Raw genomic sequence first — 14892 nt, 5'->3', positions numbered from 1 at the left:
CTACCTTAAGATCACAATGACACCATCGAACACATTAAAACCATTGGCTATATAACGAAATGGTCCTTCGGCCACCACCTTGAGTAACATTTCCACGGCAAACACTGCCGAGAACACAATGTTGCTTGTCTCCACAATGACCGTCAATTCCTCGGGCTGATTGTGATATTCTATACCCATGGATAGGGTATTGATGAGTATGGCCAATAGGATACCTTGCTGGAAATATTTATGCTCGACCAAACGTTTGACATAACGCCGGGCAATGCTGCAGACACGCCATACGCAACGATATACCGTTATAATGGTATTCATCACCTTGGAACGTTTTTTCTTTTTCTTCTCATCCAACGGTGAGAGGGCATTCTGATAGAGATCATAACAGCAGGAATAGTCTTCTATGTAATTGCCGGTATTGGTTTTGGCATCACGTTCGCCACGAACCGTCCCACCATTGGAGGTTTTGTGATGGCCATCACCACCTTTGTGTTTGCCACGATGTTGGGTGGCTGGTAGCGATTGCTGTTGCTGTTGGGCAATTTGTTGGGCCTGTTGCTGCTTGGAGTTTTCCAGATTTTGTTGATTTTTTATCGCTTCCGCCGTGTGGGGATCACAACGCGCCAACGAGGAGTAAAACGATTCCAAAGTACTTTGTCCCGTTGGCAGGGCTGCTGAAAATGCCACAGAAAATGCTAAAAGCTCTTGACAAGTCATCGCGTCGTGTATACCCAAATCTGAACAGTCCGCATAGGGGTTGGCAATGCTAGCCAGGGTCTGGGGTAAGTTGACCTGAAATTGAATTCAATGTTAAATCAAATTTATAAATATTTTGTAATAGTAAAATAAATTACCTGCCAAATACTACCATCTCCAGCCTGAGTCATTTTCTCCGAAGAACACACCGATTTCTCTGTGGTGGCCGGCGCTGCCTCCTTCAATGCGGGTGGGGTATGCAATAAAACATATTCGTTGAACATAACCGAGGGACGGCGACTGCCAGCCGTTGGTGGACTCAAAAAGCCCGAGGTACAGGGATGAGTCTATAAAATGTTTGGGAATATTTTTATTACCAAAATCTTTTTTAAATCAAAATTTACATATTGAAAGGAATAGCAAATTTTTGTTGTTAATTTTTTTATTTATTATTTTCAAAAGTAGGGGAATATCTTCAAGGAAAATATTTACAAATGGCCAGGATAAAATCGAATTTCTAATGTTTTTTTATTTACACATAAGGAGTAAGGATTTGATTAAAGATTGATTTGAATTATGAAAATTAAACAAATGAGAAGTATTCGGTTAATACCTTGCCTAGAGTTCCCAACTGGAGCTGTTTGGTTAGAATTTTTTTATAGGAAAGGCAAAAAGAGAAACAATTCTTAGTTAAATTTAAAATGTTCTCTCAAAGGCTATATACATAACAGAGAGTTGGAAAGATGAATGGAGAGAGAGTTAAGTGTTTATTCTCAATTAAAATACTCTCCCTCAAGTGTGTTGGATTTTGTTGAATGTAATTTTTTTGGAGTAGAATTCGTAAAGAATACTGTGTAAATTTTTTATCACCAATAAAAAATAGGTGTGAATTAGTGTCGGACGGAACGCCTAATTTCCGGCTCCGATATTTTTGTATAGTGTAAGTGAATGTCTATTTTCATTATATCAATTATGGGTGTGAAGAAAATTGCGCTGACAGAGAGCAGGTGTTAGTTTTGGGTCCTGGTGTAATTAGTTTTGTACAGATGATGAAAAAAAAACAATTGTTAAACTCGGATTTTAAGATATGAGTGTATAGATGAGATCCATTTCAATTGCGGAACTCAACCTTAAAATGAAATTTTATATAGAAAACGTTAATAAACTAATTGATTTATTTTTCAGATATGAGCTCCAAGGCTATGATACCTGAAAAAATTGCTTCGATGTGTAGAGAATTGAAGATATTGAATATAAGAATATAAAATTTTGACGTATTTGCATTTAAAGTTAATTTTTGTGGAGAATACTCTTTCTTTTGAGTGTCTCTTCATTGGGCGCCAATTCATATTTCACATTAAATGATCAGATGGATATTATCTGCCTCTTAAGTTTGCCGTCAAAATCCATTGCTGTGAATTGACTTTCAGAATGAAAACTCAAAGTCCAAATTGTTGACATTAGACTAAAAAAAAAAACAGCTGAAATATTGGGGACATGTTTGCAAAACAAATGAATTCTGAAAGAGGAAGACTAGTACTTTAAATTATATTTGATTTCTTTATATGTAACTGATCGAAAAATCAGAGTTATCGGCAAAAATGTCAGAGTACAAAAATTATCCCAATCTTGGCATATTTTGTGTAATATTATTCATCGGGTCATAACTTGTGAAATAACCGGGTTATTTCCGTGAAGTAAAAGTATTCTGAAAGAGAAAGACGAGTGCTTAAAATGATATTGAAACTATTTTTCTGTAACTGATCGAATATTAGGCTTATCGGCAAAAATATCAGATTACAAATTTATTCCAGCTTTGACATAGTTTAGGTATTATTAGTCATTGGATCATAACTTTTGAAATATTCGGGTTATATCTGTGAAATAAATGGATTCTGAAAGAGGAAGCCCAATACCTTAATTCATATTTAAATTATTTTCCTGTAACTGATCATATATCAGAGTTATCGGCAAAGATATTAGAGTACGAAAAATATGCTAGTCTGTGCTTATTTTTGGTAATGTTATTCATTGGGTCGTAACTTTTGATATGTGTGGGTTATGTCTGTAAAATAAATAGATTCTGAAAGAGTATGACTAGTACTTTAAACAATATTTGAACTATTTTTCTGTAACTGATCGAATATCTGAGTTATCATCGCAAGATCTTTAATCATGTTTTTTTTGCAATTTTTGGATAATGTTGTCATTGAGTAATATCTTCTGATATGTTTGGGTTATTTCAGTGAAATAAATGTATTCGGAATGAGGAAAACTAGTACTTTTAATTACACTTGAATTCTTTTTCTACAACTGATAAAATTTTGGAGTTATCGACAAAAATATTAAAGTACCAAAATTATGCCACTCTTTACATTTTTTGGGTATTATTCATCGGATCATAACTTTTGAAATATTCGGTTTATTTACGTGAAATAAATGGATTCGGAAAGACGAAGCCTAGTACTTTAAATCATATCTGAACTTTTTTTCTGTAACTGATCATATAACAGAGTTATAGGTAAAAATATCGGAGTACGCAAAATTGTCCACTTATCACACACTTTGCATAAAGTTCTTCCTCGGACATAACTTTTGAAATACTCGGAATATTTCTATGAAATAAATGTATTCTGAAAGAGAAAACCCAGTACGTTAATTCATTTTTTAATTATTTTTCTGTAAGTGACCATATAACACACTTATAGGTTAAAATATCAGAGTACTCAAAATTTTCTACTGATATCCTGCTCAACGTAATATATTTATTCGTGACATATCTTTTGAAATACTCGGAATATTTTCACGAAATTAATGTATTCCGATAGAGGAAGACTTGTACTTAAGATTATATATGTATTAATTTTCTGTAACTGATCATATACGAGAGTTATAGGTAAAAATATCAGAGTACCAAAAATTGTCCCCTTATCACCGTCTTTGCGTAAAGTTCTTCCTCTGGACATAACTTTTGAAATACTTGGAATATTTTAGTGAAATAAATGGATTCTGAAAGAGGGAGGTTAGTACTTTAAGTTTTGTTCGAACTATTTTTTTATTGTACGTTTCAAATTTGTGAATTGTCTTCCGTTATGAAAACGTAAACAAAGTACAAATTCTTGACATTAGACTTGAGAAATAGAAAACAGCTGACTTTCGCTTGCTGGCTAACCTTATTGATAGATCATGGAACAAATGGAATCAGTTCGTTTCGCAACAACCCAAATCTGGTATTTCTTAAATCTTAGGAAACGCCCAGAGTTGGACATTTCGTCTGCTATCTTAGGAGTGTGTCGGCGGTATAGTTTTTAAAAGTTTATTTCATTTATTTGAAATCTTTTTCAGCAAATTGTTTTTATCTAGAAAAAAAATGTGGCAATACTCACAATCAGCTGATCAGTTTCCATTAAATTTTGTGGAAATTTCAATAGAATTGTTTTCTGTTGCTGCGATGGTGGCTGCTGCTGACTCGGCACAACCTGTAACTGTTGTTTCCCCATCAAAGACTCCGTCTCTGCCTTAGTCGGATTTTGTATTCTTTTGTTATCGCCACTGCCATTCTTAATACCTGCCGCGGAACCATTGTCCAGCGATTGTACAGAATTTTCCGACGACGAATGATGGCGCGCTGTCTGCGAATTATTGCCATTGTTGAGACCATTTATTAAGGCCATTGGGGTTTGGGTAGTTGTGGTGGTGGAACTTGAACGCTGTTGCTGACCCGCTTGCTGTTGAGCTTGTTGCATATTTGTACCGGCTGCCATTTGTTGTGGCTGCGCGTTGTGATTATTGTTGTTGCCACTTAAATTATTGTTGGAATTCAGCGGTACCATAACCGTTATCATTTGATCCTGAATGTTGGAAGGTTTTCGGGGTGGTCCAGGATATTTGGGGCATTTCGGATGATGACATTTAATGCGGGATGGTGAAAATGTTAGATTATCGGCATTTGGCAATAGGCCTTCCTTGCGTTGTTGTTGTTGATATCTGCCATAGAATGGAAGGGGTGTTGTTTTTTGGAGAACAAACAAAACCGGGGATTAGTAAAACTTCTAGATTTTGTAAAAAATTAACTAAGAAAAAACAATTTTGTAAAGATGACATCTTTACAATATTTTATGACAAAAAATTAGATCTTGGATTTTTTTTTTCATTTGCTTCAAATCAACATTTCAGCATTACTAACTAATGAGGATTGAATGGAGACCTCAAATATTGAGGTTAGAAATAAATGGAGGCTAACAGAGAGAGAGAGAGAGACATGCATGTAGGGTGACACATGGCAGAATCACTGATCTTAGTTGGTATTTGTGAGGGTGATGGTGTTGGTGGTTCGGTATGTTGTGACAAATGCAGTTCTAAGCTAAGCTATTTTTTTTCTGAAATTTCCAACTCAGCTTCAAAATCATATTTTTGCCAAGACATGCAAAATCAAGATTAGCACACAGTATGCCATAAATCAAAGTACGTTAACAAAACTAACTGAATTTAGTTAAGGAAAGACAAACTTAAATTCATAATGGGAAACGGAAAATGTAAAATTGCAACAATGGTTTGATTTAATTTTTAATTTTTTGGTTGCATAATCTATTCTATAATAAATATATAGCACTGAACATTGACGATGAAACTATGATCCATTAGTTACGATTTTTTGTTTGTTTTATCGATCCCATTAAAATATTTTTGGATTTTGGGGAAAATTTTTTAAAAAAATAAGAATTTTTTGTTTTCCAGTTTCCGGCTATAGGTTAGTAGTAAAGAGGAGGCAGCATATTTTTTTTTGTTATAGAAAAAATAAATTTTGAAGCTCTACTCTAGGTAATATACTTGGTTATATTAAAAGGACTGTTGCTATACGATTTTTAGTTGTGTTATATACAAATCAGGGCAAAGGAGTTTGATAATTTTGTTGAGAGGTAACGGGTGAATTGAAAACGAGAAACTTTTTGAGAACGATTTCAAATTCCTCTCATAAAAATTATCACAACTCCATAGCCCCAATATAAATATGCTTGTCAGGGGTTTATAGTTTCGGTTAATTTTTCCATGGCATTAATTTCGAATTAAGGTGTGGAATTTTCCTAATGTTTTGCTTGGTTAGTTTTATTAGCAGTGTTGTGGTATAAAAAACTGTTTCCTTTGTTGTACATAATTTTATTAACATTTCTTTTTTTCTATTTATTTTCAGGGATTCGAAGAGAAACATGGAAAAGGATTTAAACTGGAGCCATCAAATTTTGTCGTATTTGCATTTAAAGTTATTTGAATTTTGAAAGGAATTCGTGGTGGAAACATTGGAATTTTGACGTATTTGCATTTAAAGTTATTTGAATTTAAAAAAGAATTTCATATCTAGTCGAAACTACCGAAAAATATGGGCAGTATGAAGAAAATATCTTGAGGCCAGAATTAAATGCTCATTCGTTTTTAAAGAAGAAATAATTTCTTCTATATTTTTCAAATTATAACTTTTGAGATATTGGGGATATTATAGTGAAACAAATCGATTCTGATAGAAGAGGGCGAGTATTGTGTATTCTATTTGTAGTATTTTTCTGTAACCTATCGAATATCAGGGTTATCGGTAAAAATATCAAAGTACGAAAATTATCGTAGTTTTTGCATATTTCTAGTAATGTTATTCATTGGGCTATAACTTTTTATATGTTTGGATTATTTATATGAAATAAATGGATTCTGAAAGAAGAAGACTAATACTTGAGATCATATTCGAACCATTTTTATGTAACTTACAAAATATCTGAGTTATCGGCAAAAATATCAGAGTACGAAAATTGCATAGTTTGGGTAATATTATTCATGGGATCATAAATTTGAAATAAATATTCCGATTATTTCCATAAAAATAAATGGATTCAGAAAGAGGAAGCCTAGTACTTTAATTCACATTTGAACCTATTTTCTGTAACTTATCGAATTTTGGAGTTATCGATAAAAATATCAGAGTACTAAATTTATCCCAGATTTGGCTTATTTTAGGTAATAATAGTCATTGGGTCATAACTTTTGAGTACTTGAGTACTTCAGATTATATTCAAACCATTTACCTTTAACTGATGGAATTTTGGAGTTATCGGCAAAAATATATGAGTACGAAAATTATGCCAGTCTTTGCATATTTTGGGTAATGATATTCATTGGATAATAACTTTTGAAATGAGTCGGAATATTTTTAAGAAATAAATGGATTCTGAAAGAGGAAGCCTAGTTCTTTAATTCACATTTGAACATATTGTCTGTAACTGATCGAATTTTGGAGTTATCGATTAAAATATAAGAGTACGAAATTTATTCCAGCTTTGGCATATTTTCGGTAATATTAGTCATTGGGTCATAACTTTTCAACTATTCGGGTTATTTCTGTGAAATAAATGGAATCTGAAAGAAAAAGCCTGGAACTTTAAATTATATTTGAAATATTTTGCTGCAACTTATAAAATTTTGGAGTTATCGGCAAAAATATTACAGTACGAAATGTATTATAGCTTTTGCATATGTTGGGTAATATTATTCATCGGGTCCTAATTTTTAGAATATTCGGGCTATTTCCGTAAAATAAATGGATTCAGAAAGAGGAAGACTAGTGCTTTAGATTACATTTTAACTACTTTTCGGTAACTGATTATTTAACAGAGTTATAGGTAAAAATATTAGTGTACGCAAAATTTCCTCATTATATCAGGGTTTCAGTAATGCTCTTCCTCGGGACATAACTTTTGAAATACTTGGAATATTTCCGTGAAATAAATTGATTCCGATAGGGTATTTTAATTCATATTTTAAAAATTTTTCTGCAACTGATCATATAACAGAGTAATAGGAAATAATATCTGAATACGAAAAATTTTCCCCTTATATCAGGTTTTTCGTAATGTTCCTGCTCGGGACATAACTTTTGAAATAATTGAAATATTTTAATGAAATAAATGGATTCTCAAAGAGGAAGACTAGTTCTTCAAACCCTACTTAAATCATTTTCCTGTATATGAATATATTAGAGTTATTGGGAAAAAATCAGACTACATGATTTTTTTCAGTCTTTGAATATTTTGGATGATATTATTCATCGGACCATAACTCTTGAAATATTCCGTAATTTTCTGTGAAACAAAGAGATTCAAAAAGAGGAAGAATGTGGCCTTAAATTATTTTTAAGTCATTATTCTCTATCTGTTCAAATTCCAAAGTTATCGGTAAAAATATCAGAGAGTGCAAATCAAGATCCATCTATCAAGATTTAAATGAACGATTGGATCAAAAGGAACTTGGTGAACGAAAGCAAAAAGGAAGGACTAGAACAAAAGGAACTAGATGAACGAAAGGGACGTAGTACCGATTGTTCCTTTTCCGGAATAGTTCCTTTGAAGTAGTTGGTTCCGCAACAAGATTATTCTAGAAAACTAATTTATTTTTGGGTAAGCTATAAAATTATGTATTTTTAGGAAGGAAAACAGTTTTTTTGCAATGGAAGCTAGTGGTATTTGGAATTTTGAAATTCAAAATTAAAATTTTGTTTTAATATAGGTTATTTTGTTGTTATTGTTATATAATTAGGATATATATGTGTATGCTGAATATTCTTGTTTTGTCAATAGTGCTGTGTTTCATTGGCTATGATGTCCACGGGTGGGGGGGTAAGGTAAGGTTTTACAAGAGAACACAAGTTCAAACCAAAAAACGGAAATCAAAAACAGAAAAACTGAAAAAATAATTAAGAAAAATCGAAAATACATCGAGCATACTTATATAATCTGTACTTCTTTATCATTCGTCGTTTGAAGCGGCGCCACAGATGTGCAATATATTTCACGATTTCCGCATAACATGTGGCCGGTTCGGAATTATTCGTGCTGGAGGCCAGTGTAGAGGTGGAGGTGTAGCGGGCCCGTTCCTGGCGCATACGTTCCATTTCGCGTTTTTTCGTTTCACTAAACTGGGTGGCAATGACGACAAGGCAGAGATTGATCATGAAAAATGAACCGATCTGTAAGAGGAATATAAAAAATGATGTTAATTTATTTCTAAGTTAAAAATTATTTATTCACGTGTTTCGGGTTTATTTTTATTCTTGAGGAGGATTTTCTTTTCCTTTCGTTTTTCTTTTTTTCTTCCATTACAAATTCAAACCCTTTTGCCGTAATGATTACACATTCATATTTTATGATTTTCAATTCAATTCCTTTGTGTCTCAGTGCTGGCAGTGTTCACAGTTTAATCCCCTAAGTGTTGTGGTAATGGTCGTGACGCTAGTCCTTTTCGGCATTGTCTGTCTGTCTGCCTGTCAGTCAGCCAGTCTTGTTTCCAACGATGTTCCAGCCGATTTATTCAATTCATCGTTGAAGTTTACAATATTCATGGTACTTGGAAAATGGTTTTGGAACTTTTTCATTTGCAAATGTGTTCGTTCACCAGCATTGAGGATGACAACAATGGAAATCTAAGGGTATGCCATCGACTTACATACATGCGAACATTCTTGAACTTTATAAAGATTTTTCTTGTTCTCGCGTCTATGCTGTTGCTTCATCAGCATTCAAATCACATACTTTTGCTTAGCAAATCCAAAAACTTTATGGGGAAATGGAAAAAAGTTTTTCCTTTTGTCGTCTCAGCCATATTTACACCTACCCACATGGTTATGGGCTTACTCGTAGATGGTTTGTTCATAGGAATGTGTGTAGAAGGCGTTGAAAAGCATTTTCTTTTCTTGTTTTTTGTTTGCCTCCAATACATACAATTTGAATTCAATGATTGCTTTTCCTTTTGACTTTGCCAGTATAATGGAGAGCTGTTTTGTTCGATATTAAGGAACAATTCATTCAACAAGTCACCACACCCACCACCTGCCATGGCAAGTTCTCAAAGAAATATTTCTTGTGAGTTTATGAAATGAAGCGTTTAGGAAAAGAAAGAGAGAGTTCCCTGAAAAGAAATTATGCATTGTAGGATTTTGACAAGGGACTGGCTGGAGTTTCATTTGCATAATCCTTTTTTGTTTAAGAGACTACAAATTGGAAATAATAGCTGAGTTTCCATTTGTTGGGGCGAAAAGACCGGAAATTACTAGAATTAGGTAATATTGTTTCTGAAATGGTTCGATCTTTTTCGGTTCGCTCAACAAAAGGAACAAGTTTGGGACGGATTCATGTCGAATGGAATTTATACCTCGGACGACAGTATTTTCTTATAAAATAGACCTATAGAAATCCTAGTAGGAATTGAGGAATATTTATGGCGAAGATATCATCAGACAGATTAAAAATTCTCCACAGATCAAATTCTATTATTCGAACAAATATTTAATGATAAAAGTATTGTGCGATTGAGATTCGGCTATGTAGAATTAGTTCAAGTAGTTCATAAAAAAATATGTCTTACAATAGAATCAGCATTTAATTAGCAATGGCATTTATTCTCAATGGCGTTACAACAAGTATACTGAGGTACAATATGTTGTTTTCCTAATTTCCTTACATTTTAGTTCAACCGATTATTGGCTAATTTGAAAGATCTAAATGAACGATTGCATTAAAAAGAACTAAGAGAGTAACGAGAGCAAAAGGAACGACTGGAACGAAAGTAACTAGAATAATGAAAGAACTTGAACTAGTACCGATCGTTCCTTTTATGGAATAGTTCTTTTGAACTTCTTTGCTCAAGAGCAAGCCGATTCTTTGGAGGTATGACAATAAACATAGCTTTGAAAAGGGTTTCAATATATCTGGAACCTTTTAGTTTTCATGAAACCGTATTTTTGAAATTTTTATTCTTTGTTTTAGATACAAACACTAATTTTATATTTTTATTTCATTTCAGGGAATGGCATCACATTGGAAACATCACATAATTTTGACGTATTTGCATTTAAAGTTATTTACATTTTTAAATATTTCCGATATATCCAATAGTTTCGGATATATTGGAACTAATTTTGACATATTTGCATTTAAAGTTAATATTCAACATGAACCTAACCTATAATAGAGAAAACTGTGTTCAGATTTTACAGAACTAAGAAGTCTTTGAAAAAGGATACCTCAGAGGCATCTGTGGAACCTTTTCTATAGAAAAAGACACCTCAGAGGTATCTGAGGAACTTTTTCTATAGAAAAAGACACCTCAGAGCGATCTGAGGAACTTTTTCTATAGAAAAAGACACCTCAGAGCGATCTGAGGAACTTTTTCTATAGAAAAAACACCTCAGAGCGATCTGAGGAACTTTTTCTATAGAAAAAGATACCTCTGATGTATCTGAGGAACTTTTTCTATAGAAAAAGATACCTCGGATGTATCTGAGGAACTTTTTCTATAGCAAAAAGACTCCTCAGAGAGGTCTGCGGATATTTTTTCTATAAAAAGATACTTCAAAAGGGACCTATGGAACTTTTTCTATAGAAAAAGACACCTCAGAGGGAGTGAGGAACTTTTTCTATAGGAAAAGACAACTCAAAAGGATTTGAGAAACTTTTTCTATAAAAAAGACACCTCAGAGGAATCTGAGGAATCTTTTTCCATAGAAAATTACAACTCAGAATTGAAATGTGTTCTTGTTTGAGATTATCTTTATTTTTTGGGAGAAAATAGAGTTTGAAATTGAATACTTACAACAATTAATAGCACAAAATAGATCCAATCCCAAAAACTGTGCGCATCCTGTACATAGTACATAATATCTGTCCAACCTTCTAAGGATATTACCTGCAGGAAATAAATAAAAAGTTTGGATAATAAATTAGAAAACATATGGAATAATTTTAGGCAACCAGAAAAGAATGACAACTATGTAAATTATAATCATGCTATAAATTTTTCAAGCTCTAGGAAGATCAGCAGCATGTCAGCAGCTTCTCAAGTAGGCTGTCAATATTCATTATTGTGATTTGACTTTACATTATGAAAACGTAAATAACGTTAAATTTCTGACAATAAACTTGAGAAAAAACATCTGTTTTTGCTTTTTGGATGACCTTATTAACAGACCTTGGTTTAATTGGGAACAAGACCTATTAACAAAGTCATCCAGTCAGACCAGCTGGATATTAGCTGCTTCTCAAGTTGGCTGTGAAAAATCCATTATGTGAATTTTTGACATTAGACTTGAGCAGCTAACATCCGCTTGGGTATAAACAATATTTTGACAGCATGATGTAGAATCAGCTGCTTTCAGTCAAGGCCTTTTAATAAGGTTATCCCGAGAGACCAGCTGGATATCAGCTGTAAAAAATACATTATTGTGAATTGACTTCCATTATAAACACATAAACAAAGTCCAAATTGGCATTGGCGTTAGACTTGAGAAAAAACAGCTGACTTTCACTAGACTTTTAATAGATCTTGGTATCAGTGTTTTGTTTGTCAGCTGTTTTTTGTTATTCTTTTCCAACTTACCAAAAATATGGCAACCCATGCCATGCCAATATTATCAAACGAAATGGTACCCTGAAATGGATTCAAACTCATTTGGGTACAATGGGAATAATATTGATTCCAATTGACGCAGGATGTATTGGTGGGTAAATTCTCTTGCATAGGAATGGCGGGCTCTGCAGAGAAGAAAAAAAAAACCAAGAAATTTTGCTAAGTATAAATAAGGAATACAATTGGATGGGAATACATACCCGTACATATCATTGGCCCAATACGATATGGTGGCAAATCCGAACACATATGCATGCCAGAATCTTCTGGCTTCGAGCATATATAATCCTGTTCCTTGGAAAACTCATAGTAATAGGAGACACTAAGGTGTTGAAGATTTTTGTTTTTGCGTTGATTTGAGGTTAGGTTTATTTTTTATTTTTAAATTGTGTAAGTGTGAAAATAGAACAAAAAAAGAAAGAGAAAGGAGTAGTTGTAGATTTTTTTTTAGTTTTTATATTTTTTAATTATCAAAAAAGTACACATACAACCAATAAATATATATTTGAGAGATTTAAAAAAAATACTTTGTTAAGTTGTCATTATTTAAGTTATCCTTTTTTGGGAAATGTTAAATAGGATTTTTTTTGTTTTTGGAATCTTGGTTATTTTTTAAAAAAAAGGTCTAATAGTGGAGAGAGAGAAATTTGTAAAAAAAATATTTATATGTTTGGGAGAATTTATGCAAAATGCACACACATACACATATGTAAGAAGAAAAATAACACACCGTGTGAAAAGAGATTTGAGAGAGAGAGACAGCGATTAGGAGTAGGAGAGAAAGACAGAGAGTTTGGCGACAATTATAAAATCATAGGGAGGAAGAAAATAAAGTTAGTTATTAAAAATAATTTAGATGGAGAGGGGCAGGGCAGGGCACGGGCTCAGCTAAGGGCAGATTTTTTGGGGTTGGGTGTTAATGAGGCGCCCATTAGGTCGGCTTGTGGGCGACTTCTTTATCACTAAACAAAATTTTCGAGTTTTGTGGGGGAGGGTTTGGTATAGCAACATAACCTAGGGTGCAAAAGGATCTCTGCTCAGGATCCCTGGTTATCCTGGCTTTGTCAAAAACTTAGCTATTTATTTTCTGGCCTTATTTATTTTGTATGACTGGGATGTTTAAAGTTTCTTTTTTGTTACACTACTTTGGGCGTCAGAGACATAACTCCCCTTTATCCAGGTTGAGTGGCCCTGATGACCCCACATATTTTCTCGGCTATAAACTAAGACTAAACGCATTTTCTTTGGATTCTCATGACTTTGAAAAAGGCTCATGGCACAAACACTGATGATGATGGTGATAATAATTGGTGGTTCACTATTTTTGTTTTACTGACTACAACAACACCAGGTTACATGGCTTGGAATAAGTACCTTTGCAACTTAAACTGATGATTTTTTCTGCAAAAGGGGAGAAAGAGAGAGAAGAGAAGACAAGAAGACGAGACAAAAGCAACGCCCACCTGCCCAGCAAGGAAGGCGTTCGTCTTCTGTTCTCACACACACAAAATAAGAAAACCTACTTTCTTTTGGCAAAAGAAAATGAAACAACAAAAAAGAGGCACAAAAGAAAATTTGAAAAAAACAACAACACAATTTGCAAAGAAGAATAAAGAACAAGAATTGGTGGCATAGCTGTAGTCGCAGTAGTAGTAGTAGAAGATGTTGTTTTCTTTGCCGGAAGATTTTTTTAGTTTTTTTTTTTTGAAAAAAAAAGAATTCAGAGCATAAAAAGCAGTTGTTTAGAAAAAAAATCAAAACAAAGACAGATTTATATTTTTTTAGAAAAAAACTTAACAAAACAGAAAGTAGTGACAACTGGACTGGTGGTATACGTTTATACTACTACGTAAACAAATTACACACACACATATATAGAGTGGGAAAATGACGAGAAAAAATTACTTTACATGTATTAAAATTTAAAAAAAAATTCTAATATTTTTTTATATAGAATAATTTGTTTATATAGAAGAAAAAAACTAAATTCAAATTAAATACGACACCTAAATTCACCCGAAATGTTTTTCAGGCAAAAACCTTTACAATTAATCTTCTATGGATCAGTGGTTGTGGCGGAGGGGATTTTTGACTGTATGTATAGAGTGTAAAGGTGTTTGTGTAAATATGGATGTTTCTACTTAAAGCAAACTATTTGTTGTTGTAGTAGAGATTCTAATCATAGTTCGAAATGAAATCATTGAACAAAAGTCATCTTAAACACAATAAAGAGCCCATAAACAAATACTTGAAACACAAATTGAAATGAATTTAACAAAGTTGAAAAATATATAAATGAAACTTAACTAGAGTTTGTCTTAGTAGTAGTGATTCTATGGAATGATGGTGGTGTTTTGAATGTGTATAAATGCCAGGGAACTGCATGATGGCAGGACGGACAAAAAGTTGGTTTAACTTTCTTTGAAATGAACAAGAATAAATATCCTAAAAATTTAAATCTAGATTAAAATACCATACACATACATATAGATAAAATTTTTCGGGATTGTGTTGGTGTGTGTGTAAATGGAATTTAGAAATGTGTCCTAAAATTACAGTCATAAAAGTTATTGTTTTTATAACACGTTTCCATATAAAATAATTTAAAACAATTTACATTGATAAACTGTAAATTGTCTAATATTATAACAGTTTCAAAAACGCACAGGTGATAGATTTTATAAAAATTGTCCCCAAAGGACCTTTTCCAAAAGTAAATCAGTTGTGTAACAGTTTTTGTTAGAATTAATATGTAAT

General features: G+C 32.9%; 1 protein-coding gene across 1 annotated transcript in view; it reads right to left on the bottom strand.

Moving 5' to 3' along the window:
• The window catches only part of LOC133338905 (uncharacterized), a 55664-nt gene that overhangs the window by 19408 nt on the left and 21364 nt on the right, over positions 1-14892 (bottom strand). Inside the window, exons 5-11 of the mRNA XM_061547035.1 lie at positions 12336-12457; positions 12106-12260; positions 11323-11415; positions 8460-8701; positions 4080-4680; positions 852-1040; positions 5-789 (exon numbers count right to left, since the gene is read on the bottom strand). Coding sequence (XP_061403019.1) covers positions 5-789; positions 852-1040; positions 4080-4680; positions 8460-8701; positions 11323-11415; positions 12106-12260; positions 12336-12457 — 2187 coding nt within the window. The remainder of the gene's footprint in view (positions 1-4; positions 790-851; positions 1041-4079; positions 4681-8459; positions 8702-11322; positions 11416-12105; positions 12261-12335; positions 12458-14892) is intronic.

The sequence above is a fragment of the Musca vetustissima genome, unplaced genomic scaffold (assembly GCF_032173495.1).
Source record: "Musca vetustissima isolate MV318-11 ecotype Yass unplaced genomic scaffold, APGP_CSIRO_Mvet_v1 utg704, whole genome shotgun sequence".
In the NCBI taxonomy this organism is placed as follows: Eukaryota; Metazoa; Arthropoda; class Insecta; order Diptera; family Muscidae; genus Musca; species Musca vetustissima.
Note: the sequence above shows the minus strand (reverse complement) of the source record. Positions and strands in the feature narration are given on the sequence as shown.